At 60.8% G+C, this 19,100-nt stretch overlaps 2 protein-coding genes across 23 annotated transcripts; one reads left to right on the forward strand and one right to left on the reverse strand.

Moving 5' to 3' along the window:
* Positions 1-498: 498 nt before the first annotated feature.
* Positions 499-3,209, reverse strand: CD300LF (CD300 molecule-like family member f). 9 transcript variants are annotated; one of them, XM_046902264.1, is made up of 7 exons: positions 3,056-3,209; positions 2,512-2,841; positions 1,826-1,898; positions 1,460-1,650; positions 1,268-1,344; positions 1,012-1,122; positions 499-926 (listed from the first exon to the last, which is right to left on the reverse strand). In XM_046902264.1, the coding sequence occupies exons 1-7, from the start codon at positions 3,093-3,095 to the stop codon at positions 849-851; spliced, it is 900 nt and encodes a 299-aa protein (XP_046758220.1). In that variant the 5' UTR covers positions 3,096-3,209; the 3' UTR covers positions 499-848. The 9 variants fall into 9 exon arrangements, with proteins under 9 accessions (XP_046758220.1, XP_040505851.2, XP_040505850.2 ...); XM_040649917.2 differs by having other exon boundaries at positions 1,826-1,910; XM_040649916.2 differs by having other exon boundaries at positions 1,012-1,137; positions 1,826-1,910.
* A 4,094-nt stretch (positions 3,210-7,303) lies between these two features.
* On the forward strand, positions 7,304-17,807 carry RAB37 (RAB37, member RAS oncogene family). Of its 14 annotated transcripts, XM_025141860.3 has the most exons (12): positions 7,724-11,044; positions 11,334-11,444; positions 13,250-13,420; positions 14,069-14,179; positions 15,272-15,313; positions 15,422-15,488; positions 15,570-15,622; positions 15,739-15,804; positions 16,398-16,454; positions 16,692-16,768; positions 16,836-16,975; positions 17,045-17,807. In XM_025141860.3, exons 1-11 carry the CDS (start codon positions 10,790-10,792, stop codon positions 16,939-16,941), a joined length of 1,116 nt encoding a protein of 371 aa, XP_024997628.2. In that variant the 5' UTR covers positions 7,724-10,789; the 3' UTR covers positions 16,942-16,975; positions 17,045-17,807. The 14 variants fall into 14 exon arrangements, with proteins under 14 accessions (XP_015150961.1, XP_040505846.1, XP_003642414.1 ...); XM_015295475.4 differs by lacking the exon at positions 7,724-11,044 and adding an exon at positions 7,304-7,525 and having other exon boundaries at positions 16,836-17,807; XM_046902260.1 differs by having other exon boundaries at positions 16,836-17,807.
* Positions 17,808-19,100: the final 1,293 nt, after the last annotated feature.

Raw genomic sequence — 19,100 nt, forward strand, 5'->3', positions numbered from 1 at the left:
CAAACAGTCTGCACAAAGCACGGCTGTGTCCTTCCTCAGTGCCCCTTGAGAAGACCTCAGGGCAGCTCCTTCCCTTCGTGCCCATCTGCCCTGTGCCCTCCCACGCCATTCCCCGGCACAGACGGAGGAAGCTCTGCATTTTGCTCCTGGCCAGTGGTAGCCCCATTCCCAGGGACCTGGGGCAGTGGCTGTGAGCTGCTTCCACCCTTCTGGCCCCAGGTCACTGCACATAGCAGCACGTTCTAAGTTCAAGACGTGGCCGGTGATTGCCAGCATGCTTTTGCTGATAAACCTCGTGGGGAAGCCCAGGCAGTGAAGCCTCAGCTGCTGCCCCATCCCCATCCACCTCTGGCTTTCTTTGCTCCCTGTGTTGTTTCCATTCCCTTCTCCCTGCTCACCCCAACCACTCACTGACACAGCCCCAGCACCAGCAGTGTGCCCCGTGGTCCTTGTGTCACCAGCAGGGTCCCACAGGCAGAAGCACCAGACCGCCCCATCTCCTCTGCACTGAGCCCTGTAGGGTATTTCTTTATTGCCGTTTACTTACACCTAAAGCAACCCACGTGCTGCCAAGCCAGGTGAATGCCCCATGCATCAGCGTACAAAAGAGTAGGGATTTGGGTTCCTCCCATCCTGGGGGCACCACACAATCCACAGCAACAAGCAAAGGAGGGAAGGTGGGGTGGAGCATAGTCAGAGCCCCATGGCAGAGGCTGTCACACTACTGAGACTGCAGCGAGGACGTGGGGAAGGAACTGCTGCTCCCCACTGCCCTCAGAGCAAAGCCCAGAGCGATGCCCACAGCAGTGCCCCATTAGGAGTGCAGGGAATCCTCTTCTCTCTGATCATCAGCTGTTGATGTAGACTTCGTCATCTCCCGGCTCACTGTGCTGCTCCTCTGTGTCACTGCTCTCAGTGTGCATGCCCTGGGGGGTGGCCAACCTGCATGGCCCCTGCCCATGCTGCACACACCTCCCTGCACCGCCAGCACTGCCCGGGCCGGGTTCTCACCTTCCTCAGGTACAGCTCATTGTCATAGATGTTGTTCAGCTCTGCAGTGGTGCCCGGCTGTTTGGGGGCTGCAGGGTCTTTGGTGTGAGGCATCAGTGTGTCCCCAACAGCCTGTCCAGCACCAGGCTGCAGTGTGGGTCATGGCCCCGCTCATGTCCCCACCGCTTCCAGCCCTGCCCCTGTGCGGCTGCAGCCACCTGGAGCTACAGGGGACGGCCGGGGGGGCCGTGGCCCCAGGGGTTGGTCACGCACTTACCTGATGGTGCTGCTGTGCCTGCACTGCCAGTGAGCACAGCTGGGAACTTCCCACCACTCGCATGGGTTTCTGTACAGCTGGAGTCAGGGAGAAGGGGTCATCAAAGCTCACATTTATCAGGGGGGATAAGGCTGGGATTGTGCCTTGTCCCCTCTGGGCAGGGACCCGAAGCTCATGCCCCAGTGCCATTACCTTCCTTCCTCCTCCTCCTCCTCCTCCGCAGGGCATGGATGAGCCCAGCAGAGCCAGCCATGGCCAGGAGGAACAGCAGCACCATGGTGGGCAGCAGGACCTGCAGGGCTGGCCCAGAGAGGCTGGGAGGAGAGGAGGGGGGCTGTTCCTGACCCTTCTGAAGGCTGGTGTTTTCCTTCTGCAGCCCTGCACTGTGGGATGGACCACAAGGCAGGGCCAGCAGCCTGAGATCACACTTGGGTCCCTGCCTCTGCACTGCCCCAGCACATATGGGCTCCATCGTGTGCCCGTGATCCACCATGCCAGGGAACGTGGCGCCTCACCACTGTGACCCCACTGCCCTCCCTGCCGTGCCCATGGACTCACCCCGTGGCAGTGACGTTCACGTTGTGGGGGAACTCCGCTGTGGTGTTGGAGAGCCAGGGCTCAGGGCTGGGAGCTGTGGGTACAGCTGCGTCAGGGATGGTCCTGGTGGGAGCTGTGTCCTGGAGGGGATCTTGAGCCCCCACGCCTCAACTGGCAGGAGGTGAGCCCTTGCCCCTACCCTGCCCACATCCTTGTGGGATGTCATTCCCAGCACCTCTCTGACAGCCGTGAAGCGAAGCTTTCCCAAAGCTGGAGGTGTTGAATCTACACCTTTTCCTCAGCTACAAACTCAGATGTTGTGCCACAGCCCCACTTTCATTTTCAGAGGCCCTGCAGGCTCTCTGTCTGCAGCACTGTGGCTCAGCTGTGGGCTCTCGCTGCTGATTTTAGGCAGTGGATTTCTGTCCTTCCTGCGTGCAGTCCATGCTGGAGCCCAGGCAGCAGCCCTGGCCTGGCCACGGTGCTGCAAACTCTGCGCGGGGCTCCGGTGCTCCGCTTCCATCTACGAGCACCAACCTGCCACCTGCCAACCCTGCCGCTGGTTTACACTGGGTGCCAACTGATGTAACTGCAGCAGGGCTGAGGGGCCGTTTCCCGCATCGCTGTTCCTTCCCGGCACGACCCGGCAGCCTCCCAGAAGCGCTCTGCCCGGCACAAACCCGAGCCAACCCGACGCCAGCACTCACCTGGTCTCACCCTCACGGTGACCGGCTCCATGATGTCCCTGCCTGCCCGCTCCACCCCGCACCAGTAGCTCCCAGCGTCCTCCATGGAGAGCTCCTCCACGGTGAGCAGCACCACGCAGAAGATGTGGTTGTCCGTGATGGAGACGCGGCCGTGCTGGCGCGGCACTTCTCGCCCCGCGGTCTCCACCACTTTGTGGCACGAGCCCCGCGCAGCCCCGCGGCACCAGTACTTGTTGTAGCCCTCGTAGCCCCGCGCATACCAACAGCGCAGGGAAAGCGTCTCACCCTCCTGACCGCTCACCTCCCTGGGGACAACCAGAGCCTGGCAAACTGCAGAGAATCCCCACAGCAACAAGGGAGACAAATAGCACATCAGCATGCAGGCCACCTTCCCCTGAGGTGCTCCCATACAGCAGAGAGAAACCGGCACTGCCTGCTTAACCCCACAGGGCCGAGTGACCGCCCCGGGGCTGACACCCAAAAGGAACACACACCCGGGGGAGCAGCAGCCCGGCCCCTCGGTGCCCGCTCTGCCTGTCCTCACCTGGGAGAAGGAGCCAACCCCAGCCCGGCCGTACCCCCATCCTTCTGCTCCGCTCCGGGGGTCCGCAGGCATCAGCCGGGAGCACAGTGTGCGCTGTGTGCTGCACAGGGAGTGTGAGAGGATGCTGAGATGGTGCGCAGCTCTGCCTTTCTGTGGCTTCCTCGTTCAAACCGAATTTCAACATGGGGCTCCGGTTGGGTTATTTTTGTCTGGAAGAGCTTCGCTCCGGGGCTGGGGATTTTCTGCTGTGGGAAATGAGCCTCCGAGAGGCTTTTTTCTGACTGACCCACTGGAGGTGTTGCGGCCGTGTGCTCGGGGTCAGCAGGGAGGCGATGCGGCAAAATGCAGCGTCTCCTGAGCCTGCCTGGGGTGTGAGGATGCAGAGCCCACACACAGCACAGCGGGGTGGCACCGGGGGACCTCACCCCACAGAGCTGCTGCAGGGACAGCACACAGCACGCCAGCTCAGCACTGCTGCGAACACCAACACATGGCAAACGTCTCACATTTTGGAGATGGACAGGAGAGACAGGGCATGGCCTTCCATGCTGCAAAAGGGAGCTCTGCCTCTCTTTCAATTCTCCTGAACTGGAGAATTGGAGAAGCTCAGGCACCGAAATGAACACAAGCACATGCAGAAGCGCCAACACAGGTGCGAGCCCAACACAAACAGGGCAATGGCACTGCTGGCTGCACACGAGAAATGCTGCAACGCTGAGCTGTGGGGTGAGCCCGAGTTCTTCATAACCCAGCCAAAGGTGTCAGCTGACCAGGAACCACCAGGCAGGAGCGGCGGTGAAGAAGTGAGCCTGCGCTGCTCTGTGTCTGCACGTGGAGGGGCACAGCGGCTGCACATGCTGCTGGTGTGGCAAAGGCTCAGAGGCAGCGGCTCTGCAACACAGCATGGGGTGAGTGCCTACAAAGGCATTCGCTGGTGGAGAATTCCCAGAGCAGTTCAGTGACCTGAAAGCAGTCAGAAGCATTTCTTCAGAAAGCTGCTTTGCTAGAGATCATGGGAGCAATTTTCCAAGCACATCCGTGCTATTCTCATTAGATAAGAAGCATCGTTTCCCCTTCGTTGCTCTGTTTCAAGTTTGGTTTCTGGGACGGATGTGGTCAGAGAAGAGCCGGAGTCCTGCACTGAGGCAGTGAGCAGCACAGCAGCTCAGGGCAGGGCTGCTGCCTGAGAGAAGCAGCACTGCTGAAGCACTGCTCGGAGCCCAGTGATGCGCCCTGACAGCCACAGAGCAGTGCTTTCATCTCCGCCACGTTTGGAGCCGGAGCAGAGCGACTGCTGGCCATGGGGCCACCCTGCAGCCGCTGCTCAGTGGCTGTGGGATGGGGACAGTGCAAACAGACACCACTGAGATTTGCAATAGGTTCTGCCCCAGCAGTGGCCTTAGCGAGCAGTGCAAGCACTCCTGGGGTGGGCAGAAATAGACTCAGCTGATGCACGAGCAGTGTGAGGAGAGCTCCTGGGAGGCTCAGCCCTGAGCCAACAGCTCCTGGCTCCCATCCCTGCATACCCTCGCAGCAGCACCTCAGCTGTGTCAGAGCCCTCCTCCACTCTTGGCTTCAGTGGCATTTCCTAACCCCAGATTCCCTTATTTCATCTGGTGCCTTCGAAAAACAATCTGCACTTTTCAGTCAGCGCTTTCATGTTCTGCTTTGCACACTTTGGTGAAACTGTCCTGATGAGATAAGGCTGATTATTACAATTGCTAACGCAGCTCCTGAGGCTGATGGAGCACACGCCGTCTGATCGCTGTGTTCTGCTGCCACCTCCCATACCCAAGATAAACCCAAATCATCCTCAAATGTGCTGATCTAGCAAAGCTAGCAAAAGAGAGATCCTTGCAGACAGCGTTACAGTGAAGGCCTTATTATGGGCTGTGCCTTAGGCTGACTCCTTAGCCAGAAAGGCTGTAAACCAGGGGCTTGTTATTGCAGTGAAATTCAGAAAGCAAAATTTAACAGATGTGGGGGAGGGAAAGTCTGATTTTTCCTATTTTAGGGGAACGAACAGCGCTAGCAGGGCTCACACAGCCCCATCAATGCATTGCACAAGCAGCTCAGTGGTCAGTGAGACGATTAATGGGTTTGGGCAGATGAGAATGAGTGGCAGTGGGAAAGGGAGACAGTGCAGCAGGACCCCCCAAGATGGATGTGGACCTCCCAGTGCCCAGAACCTTCCAGAACCTTCCAAGGGCAAATAGACAATTAGATGATTAGAGGTAAGGCCTGCCAACAAGCAAGACCAAGCAATAGACAGGCTCACTTGAAATTGCTCCTGCAATTTGCAGCTCATCTCCTCTTGTTTAATTGATCTGCACTGATTCCAACTGCTCAGCACCTGCACAGGGCCATAAACTGCTCTGCAGCCACCAGGAGCCTCTGCTCAGGTCTGTCAGGGGCTGGGAAGGTCAGGGTTCTATTTTATTTTATCTTTTGAGGTGGGGAAAGGCAGTCCCTGTGTAAAGGACAGAAGGTGCCCCGGGTGTCAGGCAGCTGAGCTCCAATTAAGCAGCTGATACCACTTATCTGTAACAGGTCAGGTCCTCAGCAGCCATAAAGTGCCATAAAGCCTTTGGAGCAGCATCCATCCGTGCTGCTGGAGGGCTGTGTGCCTCTCACTGCTTCTGCCTCTCTTCTGCCAGCAATCCGTGCTGTCTGGTAAAACAGCATTACGTTTGGCAGTAGCACAATGAAGGAGGAAAGCTCTCCTCCCCTGCACTGTCAGACCTGCAGGGCTGAGCACACCCCCATGCAGTACCCATGGTGGGACAGGTGAGCCCCAGGCTGTGCTTCCTGCCAGCCCTGCAGCCACTCTTCCGCTCCTCGCTGCTCTCCTTCATGACTCAGGAAATGAAAACAAATAGTGCTGGAACAGAGAGCAGCCAGAGAACGTCCTCCAAGCTCTTTCTGCAGCAGAGATGTGCCAGGAATCCCCACCCTGAAGTAAGCAGGGCTGCAGCTTCAGACCTGGTGCTATTTGGGGGGCTTCACTCATCCTTGCTGGGGACACTCTCCTGGCCTTGGCCAGCCACAAACCCACTGGCACACTGGGTTGGTTTTCTTCTTTTTCTAGCTGTTGTTGCCAAGACTGATCCTCTGTCCTGGCAGAACCATGTCTGCTGTCAGAGGAATTAATGGGCAGACATAATTAGCAATGTCAGGCACAGACAGTAAACCAGCAATTGAATGGGTGCAGATGGCTCTTGGAAACATGGTCTGCTCCTCCAGCTCAGGGCCGTCTGCTGATCTGGAAGGAGGGGATTGAGACAGCATAACTTAAATAAGTTTCCCAGCAGAGGTTTGTTTGTTTCCAGTCTAATCAAAAGCACCAGATTGTTCTAATGAGAGTTGTTAATAAGAGGATCTCAATGAGATATTTACTTTCACCTCCAGGTTTAGGTACAGATCCCGCTTGTTTATAACATGATTTGTGTTGGTTTTGGTGTTCGGGTTTTTTTGCTCCAAGCAAATTCCTACCTCTGCTCTCCAAATGCAGTGTGTTTTCAAAGGGAAGCTGCTGGGACAGCCAGGAACCAGATAGCTCTGGGTTTGCCAAGAAGCTGAAATGCTTTGCCCAGCACCAACCACCGCCCCGGTGACCCTGCAGCTGCACTCTGCCCGATGGCAGCGTGGGTTGATGGCTGGAGAGGTGTCAGATGGAGAAGCCCTGTGCAGCTCGGGTCTCCCTAACCGAGTGCGGGTGAGCTGCGCGTGAAGCACGGCTCACTCAGCGCGGAGCACCTGGCCTCGTGCTCTCAGCACAGTGATTGATCGGAGCAGCAGGAAGCATCTCTGCCCGGAGCTGCCCAGCCCTGCCCGCACCCCGTGGGCAACTCCCGCGACGGGGGCGGGGAAGAAGAGCAGCGTTTCCCGGTACGAGGATGAGAGACGGCCGTGCCCTCGGGCTGGGAGCCCCGGGCTCTGCGGGGCAGGGCGCAGTTTAACCGCCGGCGGAGGTGGGAGAAGGACGAGAGAGGGACCAGCGGTCGTGCGGGAGCTGCCCGAGCCGAGGGGCGATCCCACGGCTTTCCCAGCTCCCGGGCCGGACTGCCCCCTCCCCTCCCCCGGGACCGGGGAGCGCTGCGGGCAGGGCGGGCACGGCGGCGGCGGCGGGGAGCGGAGAATTCCAGGGAGCGGCTGCAGCGAGCCGAGCTGTGCCGTGCTGAACGGGACCGCGCAGAGCACAACTCGAAGGGGCTGTGGTGAACCGCGGAGCGGAGCCGTGAGAGCCGCGCGGTGCGGAGCGGTGCGGAGCGGTGCGGAGCGGATCCGGGCGCTGCCCGCGGTGCTGGAGGCGGTGCTGCCGCTGTCCGCGGTGCTGCAGGGAGCGGCGCATCCCGGACCCGCCCGCCCCCCCAACCCCCGGCGGCCGCAGCCGGCCCATGCACCCCGGCCATGGAGGCCCGCGCCGCAGGCTCGGCGGGCACTGGCTACAACGAGGCCCTGCTGCACAAGGTAGGGCTGCGTGCTCGGAGGAGCTGCCAAGTGCACGGGGGAGGACGCTGGGGAGGTGTGACAGTCATTGCCGGCGCGGGTGACCGCTTCAACTTCTCTGGCTAACTCCGTCCCGCTTCTCCCCCTCGCTCCTCTTTCCCCCTGGGGTCCATCCGCCGCCCCGCGCCGCCGGGGGGGGGCTCAGTCCCGACGTGGGGTGGCGGTGGGGAGGGGCTGCAGGCTCGGCAGTGATCTTGCAAAGCGGAACGAAAGGGAGCGCTGGAAAGGGGCCAACCCCGCGGCACAGCCCGCAGCGCCGTCCGGCTGCTCCCGCTGCTGTGTGCTGCTTGGAGCGAGCTGCACCCCGGGGCTCCCTGCCGGGGCCACGGTAAGGAGATGGGACTTCCCTGCCACGAAACAGCAGCTGAGCGCCAGGAGATGTCTGCTCCTCTCCTTGTTTTAAAATCATTGTTTTCTGCGGAGTCCCTGGGATTGTTTCATAACTCCACGTTGCATGGAGGATGACTGGAGTTGCTGCTGTCCCTGCAAAGCCGGGGTGTGCCTCAGGGTCTGCAGAAAACTGCTGGAGCAGAGCATCCACTCCCTGCGCTGGCACTGCCCTGCAGCTCCAGGAAATGTGGGAGATGCTGATCTTTGCCAAATCCACACATCTCTTTCTGTCTGTCCTCACACTGCTTCTCTGCAGCCCCAAGTGTGACTGTGCAGGCATGGGCACCTCCAGAGAGCTGGAGCAAAGGGAGGAGCTCAGTTGCATTCTCATCTCAAATCTGCCTATTTTACATCCTAATTTACTCGGGGCAACGTGCCCGGCCCTTGATTAGCAGGAAAATATCAATTACTACCACACTCAGTTCTGTTGTGCACCAAGAACGTAGGACATGCCTCCAGGGATGACTCAAGAAACTCTGATTCTTTGCAGACTATTAACTCTCTCCTCTCCAGCATGGGGCTGCCGCAGTTAAGAATCAACATTGTTGGAAATGAGTTTCCAGGTGGAGGAGCTGCCTGGGCAAATAACCATCCAGCCCTGCACTGACTGCCATTTCCCTTGGGATTTTGCTGCCACTGCTGGATGCATTGCTTGTCATGCAGAAACAAATCTCCTCTTGCTCCTGGGATGTGAGGCAGCAAATACCTCAACAGATACAGTTTCTGACCAAGGAATCACATTTCAAGTGTGCTGAAAAGCCCTGAGAGAGCTCATTCTAGAAACAAAGATGAACTGATTTCTGGTTGGTGGCTAACCCTAGGCCTGGGGAGGAAACTGACCAGGAAGAAATCAAATCAGGGGTAACAAAGGTTTATTCTGGGCTGTTCCAGAAAACTTCTACTATTCACAGAGTGACAGATTCTGCATTCAGGTGATTTGACCCATTGCCAAATTCTTCTGCCTTCCATAGGGTGCTTGGATATGCTCAGATGGATCAAGCAACAGGGGGAGAGAGATGTGATCCACGGTGCTAGAGGGGGGTTGGAAGCAGAGATGCTACGGGCCAGCTTTGGTCTGATGTGCAGCCCTACAGCCCACGTCTCAGGATTGAGATGCTGCCTTAGCTGGAGCAGGGAGAGGGTCCTGGGCTCTGGGCCAAGCCCGTTTAAAGAGGGCACAAATGTGGTGTGGCACCATCTGGGCAAGGTGGGGTGCAGCTCCCTGCACAGCACAGGCTTGAGGCAGCACCCCGGCTGCCCTGAGGAGCTGCCTGCATTCCGTATATAGAGCAGGTAACGGGCTGCAGAGAGTACTGTTCCCTCCCTGTGCTCTCTTAGCAGGGCTGGGGTCATACCTTGCTGTGCTCCCATCCACTACAGTTTGAGCTCAGGTCCAGCCACTGCATGCTTAAGCTTCAAATCGAACTGAAAAAGCAATCTAAAGCCATGTGCATGCTCTATCCCAGTCTCATGCCACTCAACTGGCACTGGAACTGCACCTCTCTAAGCTGTCTTGACAGCCGTGTAAGACCTCTCTTCTCCAGGTGCTTTGACCCAGAATATCTTCTTTGCTCACTAACTGCCAGCACAGGCAGAGGAGCTCTGTGTGCATTCACTGCTTGGGATCGCTCTCACCACTGCTCTGCCATGTCTTTGCAGCACACACCAACCCAAGAGGGATTTTGGAGCAGGGCTGTTTGTCTAGGTCTGCATTAGCCCCCAGAGGGAGCCGTGGGGTGGCAGAGCTGGCAGGCAGTGCTGTCAGTCCGTGGCACGTTGTGCTCATTTCTCTGCAAAGACAATGGTGGAGCAGCTGAGCAGCTGTGGAGCCACAGGAGGTGGAGTTCCGTCTGCCCACGCAGGGAATGGTGAGAGCTCCCTCAGCCTGGAATTACACTGCCCTCCTCTGGGTTTTGGTCCCCAGGGGGTTTTCATAGGCAATTTTATTTCAGATCCGAAGAATCATTTGGCTGAAAACAAAAATGGCCTGGATGTGTGCTGGGTGCAGGAGCACTGCTCTGAGGCACTGCCAAGGCAGGGGGAATACGTATATGACAGCAGTTGGGTTCACTGTGGCAGTGAACTCTCCAGATGTGTTCCCATGCTTTTGCTTCACGGCAGATCCAGCACTGTGCATGGGGAGGGTGCCTGGGCTGTGGAGCAGAGCCAGGGGCTGTGGGCAGGGAAATACCCCCAAGCGAGGGAGGTGGGCCTCGGGTAGGATGCTGCTCCTCTGAGGGGCTGTCCAGAGCAGCGATGAGAGGCCGAGCCAGGATGGAGTGGGGCTGTGGGGTCAGTTTGCCCAGCAGGGTGCATGTGGAGCGTGGTGGAGGCGTGGCTGCATCCATGGGAACACCACATCCCAAACAATGGGGCCAAGTCCACTTCTGAGCAAGAAGTCTGCAAGCAGAGTGTTTAGTTTTCCTCGTGTCCCTGGGAAATTGCTCCAAGTGCCTCGGTTTCCTGAAAGGGTGGGAACGTCTGCATGCACGACTTTGCAAGCAACGCCCAGGTCTGGCAGAGAAGGGTGGGAGGCATTTGTGTTCACACTGCTGTTCTCCCTCAGGCCTGGGATTTGGGGGAGTGCGGGCAGGCACTGAACAGAAGGGCTGGTGGGAGCAGGGGCCGTCTGGGATGCAGAGCAGCAGCTCGGGAGGTGATGGCAGTTCCCCACTCTGCCACCTGCACAGCCCTCTGACAACAGCTCTGCCCCTTGCAGGAGAGCTGTGGGTGTTTGCACGATGGGACGGGGGAGGGGCAGAGGGACCCTGCGACTCTGTCACGTTGCTTCAAATGCAGCGCTGCCAATGAGACCGTTGCGGTGGCACAGCGTTAATGCAGCGTGAGGACAGCGCTGCCCCAGAAAGGCTCTGTGCTTTAACAACACACAGCGGCTGTTGTGTGCAGCAGCCGGGGGAGACGCTCTCTTTATTAAACCATTCTGGACCCCGTCCAGCTCTGCCAGATTCCTCCTTTCTCGGCAGGGCTGTGCAGACAGAGATTTCCTCTCCCATGTACAGAGCCCCGAGGTCAGCCCGGGGCAGAGTTTGTGCACTGCAGACCCTCAGAATGCCGGGGGTCCCTCCCCAGGTGGGCGGTGGGACTGAAGGGGACGGCAAAGGACGGGGCGCAGCGGGATGAGCCATCTGGCCGCGGTGCAGCCTGTGGGGACAATCTGCTGCTCGGCGGGGCTGCTGGCGGCTCTACGGTGCTTCCAGGGCCGGGCTGCTCCCTGCCGCCCCCACTGCATCCTCTGCAGCCCCCAAAACCCCTTCCCATTTCCTCCTCCCCAGACCCGGTGCCTCGGCCATGTGCTGTGCCCAGGGCTGTGACGCGCTCAGTCCCGATGTGCTGATGCCACTTTGTTGGTCTCTTGCAGACCATCCTGGTTGGAGACAGCGGTGTGGGGAAGACGTCTCTGCTGGTCCAGTTTGACCAGGGCAAGTTCATTCCAGGCTCCTTCTCTGCCACTGTGGGCATCGGGTTTACGGTAAGGACCAAACCTTCGGTGCTGGGCTGGTAACACTGTGCACCTTCAGGGCATGGCTCCATTGCGGTCAGTGATGCTAAGCATGGAGAACTGGGGGGGCTGTGTCAGTGTGAGCAGAGCTCAGTCAGCTGCGTGCTGCTGGGAGCTGTGCTGGGGGCTGCTGGGGGTGGAGGGAGGCTTCGTGCTGTGAAACCCGCCGTGGTGCTGTGCCCATTGCTCCCAGTGGTGCTGTGCCCACTGCTCCCAGACAGCTGCTCATGGAGTGGGCCTGCAGTAGCCGGCCATGCCCTGGTGTGCAGCTCCAGGCCCTCGGAAGCTCAGGCAGATGGCAGCAGTGCTGGCAACGCACTCAGCCGCCATCCAGAGCTATTTGCAGTGCTGCCGTGGGGCTGGCAGCAGGGCTGGCACATGGCCCCAGTCCTGGGGAACAGAGACCCAAATTTAGGACCTTGCATGCAGCCCCATGTGGTGGTGTGGCAAGGCAGGTTGGCTCTCTTGTTCGGGCCAAGGAAGCAGAGATAGGCACAGGGCTGTTCCCCCGAGAGGCAGAGGGGCTCAGCTGACCTCCTCACCACATTTTTCCCCTGAAAAACGACAGCACACGCAGTGCTGCTCGGTTGGGCTCTCTCTCCTTGCTTGGGACACTCGGAGAGCAGCAGCTTCAGCAGCACGCAGCCAGCTCAGCTCACACCAGTGCTTCTAGGGAAACGTGGTGCTCCCCAAAGGCAGCCCAATGAGCCTCTGCGTCCAGCCCTGTGGCACGGAGTCCGGTTCCCTGTCCCCATGCAATCCCAACCGCAGCCTGTGGTAAGCAGCTGCCGGGCGGTGTGGGGATGGTGGGTGAGCCCCGTGCGGTGCCGGACCCCTCAGCTGCAGCGCAGCTCCGCGCGCCTCAGCTCCAGGCAGCCCCCCGGCCACACAGCGTACAGAACTTCTAAGTCCCCCCCGCTCGGCCGGAGCAGTTACGGGACTGGAAATACAGGTTCCATCTCTCGGCGTTTCCCGAGGGGCAGAGGAAGGGTTGGCTGCAGCAGGAGGCGGTGCTGCTGCGGGCGTATCTCTGCCATCGGACCCCCCGCGCCGTGCCCGCCCCGGGCTGGGGGAGCAGTGCGGGGACGCGGCTCCGTGGGCACGCGCGGGGGTGACTGATCCCGATGGGGCCGAAGGATTCGCGCTGGGATCGGCCCAGTATGGGGTCGGCAGGACTGCTGTGGAGATGGGCTGGGGGTCCCGGGGCAAACCAGTCGGAGGGGCTGAGGGCTCCTCGATGGGCGCTGCCTGCCGTGACCCCAGCAGCCCTAACACGTGGGCTCGGATGGGGCTTTGCGGAGAGAGATTTTCAGGTAATGCTCCATGCCGAGCCATCCCTGCCTGACCTCTTCCATTCCCACACTTGGGCTTTTCCCAGACTGTGCATGAGGTGAAGGTGACCCAAAGGTCCGTGGAGGATGCCGGGGGTTGTGTGAGGATCCCGCAGGGGGACAGGATCCCCAGCACCCATCTTGTGCAAGACGCAGGCGCAGCACCTCGCCGCAGCCCGTGGCTTCCTGCTAACGGCCGCTGCGGGCTTCCTCTGCGCCTCGGGGCTGGGGGTGGGCGGCCCGCAATGCTGGAGTGCCCCCACTCTCGGGCTGGGCTTCGGGTGAGCAGGGGGAGCCCGTACCCTGCAAGCCGCAGCCCCCACTGATGCTGCAGCATCCCTGTGGGGCTGGGGGCTGCTCAGCTGGGGGTCAGCGGTCCCTTCTCCCCATGTGCGCCCTGGGGGCAGGGATCCGGCTGCACCTCCTCTTCCTCATCCCGCATAGGGCGGTAACAGGGCCGGGGCGCAGCCCGGCTGGAGGCGCTGCCCGAGGAGGAGGAAGAGGAGGAGGAAGGAGGGCCAGGACTCTGCAGCTCTGCTCGGACACACCATGAGCGGAGCGGGGGGCAACGGGACCCCCCAGGTGTCTCCACAGGAGTATGAGCTGGCCGGCAAGGTGGGGGACAAAGAGGGGATGGAGGCCGGGGGGGGACCTGGGGCCATCCACTTCATCTCGCTGCACTGGGAAGAAGCGGGGGGGGGGGGAGGGGGGGAGGGGCGGAAAGGAGTGGCGGGGGGTCCCTTTGCAAGAGGAGCAGCGTCTCATTGCCGTGTGGGAAAGGGCTGCAGTGGATGAGCACAGAGGGGAGCGCAGCATCGGGGCAGCACGTAGGGCTGTGCTGGAATGGAGTGAGGCAGTGCCTGGCTGGGGCCTGTTTGCTTTGCAGGAGGGGACAAGGCGCCCTGTTTGCTTTGGTGTCTGTGTCAGACAGGGCCCGGGGAATCCAGCAAGGTTTGCCGAAGCAATGCAACAGCTCCTGGGCTGTGTGCACCCAGTGTGGGGCATGGGATTGCCCCACGTAGTCCCATACCCATAGCCAGTTCAAGGCTGGAGATGCTCCAGAGATGAGCAGGAGGCACTTCTCAGTGCTGCATCCCCACCGGATCCCTTCCCCTGCCCACCGTCTGCTCCTCTCCCCCGGGATGTGCTATGGGGCTGCACCACTGGGTGCCCTGCAGAAGGACGTGCCCTGGGGACAGAGGGATGCAGGGATGGGGCAGTGGGGCCGCCCTGCTGACACCTCTCCCCGCGCCCATCTTGCAGGTGATGTTACTCGGAGACTCGGGCGTGGGGAAAACCTGCTTCCTGCTCCAGTTCAAAGACGGAGCCTTTCTCTCCGGGACGTTCATAGCCACCGTGGGCATAGATTTCCGGGTGAGAGCACAGCAGCCTGCCCCTATTCTGGATGTGTGTGCCAGAATCCCCTGTTGAGGAGTTGTGCTTGGCAGATCCCGCTTGCTGAGGCCAACAGATCCCATCCAACCCTCCGCCCCCCTCCCGCCCGCCCCCCCCCCGTTCTGTTTGCTGACTTCAGCTGAGCCGTCCCTCCGGCGATGCAGCTTTATAACAGCTCTGCAGGCAGGAGGAGCCGTCCGCACCACGCGGGCTGAGAGCCGGGGGGGGTCGGGGGGGGGGGCGGCAGTCCCGTGCCACGCCGTGACGCCGGGGTTGGCTGTAGGGCTGCCTCACAGCCCGTCCTTCCCAGAAGTTGCCAAAGGAAGGAAACGCGGTGTGCCGCCCATCAGCAGCTTCCAGCCCCCCGGGGGAATTTTGGATATCTCTCATCCCATTTTCTGAGCTGTCCCTCAACTGTTGTCATCCCTTTCTTGTCTGAATTTCCACTTCAAACAATTCCGGGCAACCAAATTGTTTACACACATCTTTATCCCTCGAAGTGCCATTCTTAAAAAGATCCTGAAAATACCCTTTTGGCAAGTTGCCTTTTCCCTTACACCGACCTACGGAGGGAAGTGCCCGTGCTTCTGCATTCACAGCAGCAATTGCTTCACCTCCAGAGCCTCCCCCACTCGCTGCCCAAAGGCTCTCACGCCAGTGCTGGGGGTGGTGGGAATGGGGTTTGGGGTTGGAGCAGCTCCTGGGGCACAGTGCTACATGAACAAAGATTTACGTCGGGCAACCATCATAAGAGCAAGCAAACATGCAAATAAATACACGTTTGTATGCAGTTCATGCAGGACCTCCCACTTGCCCTGCCCTGCAGGGCTTCCCGCAGCCATGGCGAGGGCTGCAGGCGTGGGGCTGCCGGGCAGGTCGGCGTCTGCTGTGCCGTTAGCTGGTCCACCAGTGGAACCGGGAGCTCTTGGGAGATGAGCAAGATCTGAAGCAAGTCGGGCAGCTCGGCTCCGTCCCCTGAGCAGGGGGACAGGGAATGCAGAGCCCTGCACTGGGCAGCTCCATCTCCAGGATGCACATCGTGCTGACGGGTCCCGTCCTTCTCTCCTGCAGAACAAAGTAGTGGCTGTGGACGGGGTGAAGGTGAAGCTGCAGGTGAGTTGTGGGAGCAGATCAGCAATTCCCAACCGCACTGCCCAGACGACACCGGGCTGAGCCATGGGACGTCCCCCCCCCGCCCTCACCGGGGCCATCTCCCGGCAGATCTGGGACACAGCAGGACAGGAGCGGTTCCGCAGCGTGACCCACGCCTACTACAGGGATGCCCAAGGTGCGTTTGGGGTCGGCGGGGGCTGAGCCCCATACGTGCGCTGCCCTGCGGCATCCATACCCTCTGCCCCTTCCCTTCCAGCCCTGCTCCTGCTCTACGACATCACCAGCAAAATGTCCTTCGACAACATCCGCGTGAGTGTCCCCACGGCCTGCCATGGGTCGGGAGAGCATCTGTCCCCGGGGTTGGGGACATCTGGGCTGTGTGGGGTGAAGGTGTCACCTCAACGCAGTTCTTGCTGTCCCCACAGGCTTGGCTGACGGAGATCCACGAGTACGCCCAGAAGGACGTGGTCATCATGCTGCTGGGCAATAAGGTGCATGCATGGCCAGGTCCTGCCTCACCCTGTGCCGTCCCTTCCCCGACATGCCGCCCCCATGACAGGACAGGGCTCTGGGGTTCCCTGCCGGGCTTTCCCAGGCACGGAGGTGACCCCAAAGTGCTGGGGGGCTGAGGGAGGCCGTGCTCCCGGCAGCCAGTGGAGGGCAGCATGGGGCTGAGTGCCGGGTGCGGGACGTTCCCGGTATGGGTGCTCCCCCTCTGGGATGCTGCTGTACGGGTTGTCCGGCTAGGTCCTGGATTCACATCCCCAGATCTCGTGTGCCCAACTGTGTCCCACGTTGTCTCCTGGGGTCTCAAATGCTGCTGCATACCCAAATCCCATCTGGGAGCTGGGTTTTCCCCTGGGAACAGTCTGCCCCCTGGAATTTGGAATGGTGCTGGGTACCAGATGTCCCCCGGGTACTGAATGCTCCCTATCCCAGATGCCACCAGGCGTCAGATGCTCAATGAGCTCTGCATTTTCCTCTGGGCACTGCATGTTCCTGGCTCCCTGAAGCCAGCTCCTGGAGTTCCTGGAAGACCCCACACTGGACAAGGCACAGTGGTGACGCTGTCCCTCTCTCACAGGCCGACGTGAGCAGTGAGAGGATGGTGAGGACAGAGGATGGAGCCTCACTGGCCAGGGTGAGCTGCACCTGAACCCAATCCAGCCACTTTCCTTGCTGCAGCCCATGGAGCCCCAGGCACTGACACACAGCTTGGGGACTTTGTGGCTATGCCACCTGTGCTCCATGCTCTGTGTGGCACGGGCAGCACAGCACTGGGACAGGGCAGGGAGGGGATGGATTCATCCAGCCAAAGGGTGCAGTTTAGAGTGGTGTTTTGGGGCTGGCCATTAATGGGCCTGTGCTGCCCTCGCAGGAATATGGCGTGCCCTTCATGGAGACGAGCGCCAAGACCGGCATGAACGTGGAGCTGGCCTTCCTGGCCATTGCCCGGTGAGTGCTGGGTGGGATGCAGTGCTGAGGGTGTCCCCACGGGGTGACACGTCCCCACTGTCCACAGGGAGCTGAAGCAGAGAGCGGTGCAGCCGCCAGATGAGCCCCGCTTCCAGATCCACGACTACATCGAGGCACAGCAGAAGAGATCCGGCTGCTGTGCCTTCATTTGATGGGGATGGGCACGGAGCGGCTGCCCCGGGCACGGTGGGCTGGGAGGAGCAGGGCCGAATCCTGCCCACGATGGAGCAGGGGGTCACGGCTCTGTTCCCGCAGGGCTCTGAGCAAGGCCGGATCCCGTGGCCCTGCGGGGCTGTGCCAGGATCATCCCCAGTGCCCCAGCCACGCTGACAGCATCAGCCCAGCCAGAGGGTCACGGTGATGCCACCGCTGCCCCAGCAGGACGCAGGGTGCAGGATGCAGACCCAGAGCCTGGATCCTTCCCTGCCGTGCACTCCGTGCTGCACTCCTCCACCTGCACAGGCCCTGATTCGGCCCCGCTGCCCTCTGCAGAGCCGCTGGCCCTGCGCGGTGCCCCTCACCACCACGTGCTGTGGTGTCCCCGCCTGTCCGTCCTGCTGCAGTTGGCACCACACAGACAGACACCCCCAGAGCACCCGCTGACCACTGAGGGCACTTCCAGTACACGCAGCACTTTGGAAAAGCTTTGTTTTCCCCCTCTTGCGGCTGCAGAAATTGAAAGCTTTTCTATTGTTATTTACTTCCCTTTGAGCGAAAAGCTTTTTTCTTTCCAGTCCTTCCAGACAAACCCATCATGCAGGCTGCGGATGGGGCTGAGGTGGCCCACAGCATCGTACCCTCAGGCACTGTGCTGCATAGGGCACAGAGACAGGGAATATTTGGGTGTGCTGCTCAAGATGCCAAGGGCAGCTGCAGAGGGCACAACTCTGACGCACTTGGGGTCAATTGGGCACATCCATCCCCATGAGGACCCTCCCTGCCCCGGAGCCCCCTTCACCCCTGCGCTCCCCTCGGGTCTCTCTTTGCAAGTGTACAGATTAAAGCTGGATATTTTCAAGGCTTTGCATCTGCCTGGTTTTTCCCTGCGTGAGAAATCCCTGCCCTGGGCCCTCCACGTGGGAGGCTGTACAGCACGGCAGGGAGCGGGATGTGGGGCATGCAGTGGGAGAAGAGCCCACGGCCCCCTCCTCCTCCCAGCGCTTGGGCTGCGCATTTCAGACAGTCCAAAGGTGAGAGGGGAAGAATAAACACGGCCTGTTAAATTAAAACCAACCTCCTCCCCTGCTGTTCTCATGGTGCGGAGTCCAGCATTCCCCAAATAACTCTGTCTTCCCACCAATGGCATTGCTGCTGCCTCTTGGCTGATGTCTGCAAAAAATGCTGGAGAGCTTCAGCACGAGCAGCCGTTGGCTCTGCGCTGTTTCCCACCCCTCAGCCCGGACTCGGCCGTGCTGTCGGGCGCAGATGGAGTCCGAAGGGGATGCAAAAGCAGCGCTGTCTGTTCCCTTTTCTGCTGCGTTCGTTCCTTATCGCAGCCCCACACTGCAACCACCCCTATCCGGGCCGGGGTTTGTTTCCTGAATGAGAGGAGCGTTCCCCAAAAGCGCACTCTCCCTCCCCTCCCCGAACACGAAACACCGGGAGGACTTCTCTGTTTGCAGCCCAGGGGGCCGCGCCGGGCTGACGGCTGCGCGATGCCGCGCACTCGCCCTGGTTTTCTCCGCAAGCGTCTGCGAGCGCCGTGGGATTCCTCTCGGCTGCGTTTCTCAGGGCTGAGCAGCAGCGGGGCGATGCTCAGCGGAGTGGAGGCAGCAGCTGACACCCCCCCCCCCCCCCTCTCTCTCCGCTCCGCCTGCCGCTTCCCAGCCCTCTGCCACGTGCCGCGGTCGGGGCCCGCCGTGGATGTGTCCGCCGCCCCCCGCTCGGTTCGGGCACGGCTCATCGCGAAGCCAACCGCACCGAACCCCTCCGGCCGGCGGTATCAGACCGAGGGCAGCGCCGCCCGCCCCGCTCGCAGCCCCGGCTCGCCCGACCCCGCGGCTCCGCGCTTCGCACTGCCGTGACCTCCCGTGACCTCCCGCCACTTCTGCTCGCAGACTGAGCGGCAGCCCCGGGGGTTCTCCGGTTCCCGGCCCGCGCCAGCAGCCCCAGCAGCCCCAGCAGCGCCCGCAGTCGGTGCCGCGCAGGGCCGGGGCCGCTCGGAGCAGTTCGGCCGCGCTCCCACTTCCGCCGCGCAGCGGTTCCCGGAGCGTTCGGCCTCCCGCGCTGCTTTCCCACTCGCGCGCGGATCCGCCGTCCGCTCGGCGCGTTTTGTAGCACCCCGTACGCGTTCAGCACCGGCGGGAGCGGC

Source organism: Gallus gallus, chromosome 18 (genome assembly GCF_016699485.2).
Source record: "Gallus gallus isolate bGalGal1 chromosome 18, bGalGal1.mat.broiler.GRCg7b, whole genome shotgun sequence".
Taxonomy (NCBI): Eukaryota; Metazoa; Chordata; class Aves; order Galliformes; family Phasianidae; genus Gallus; species Gallus gallus.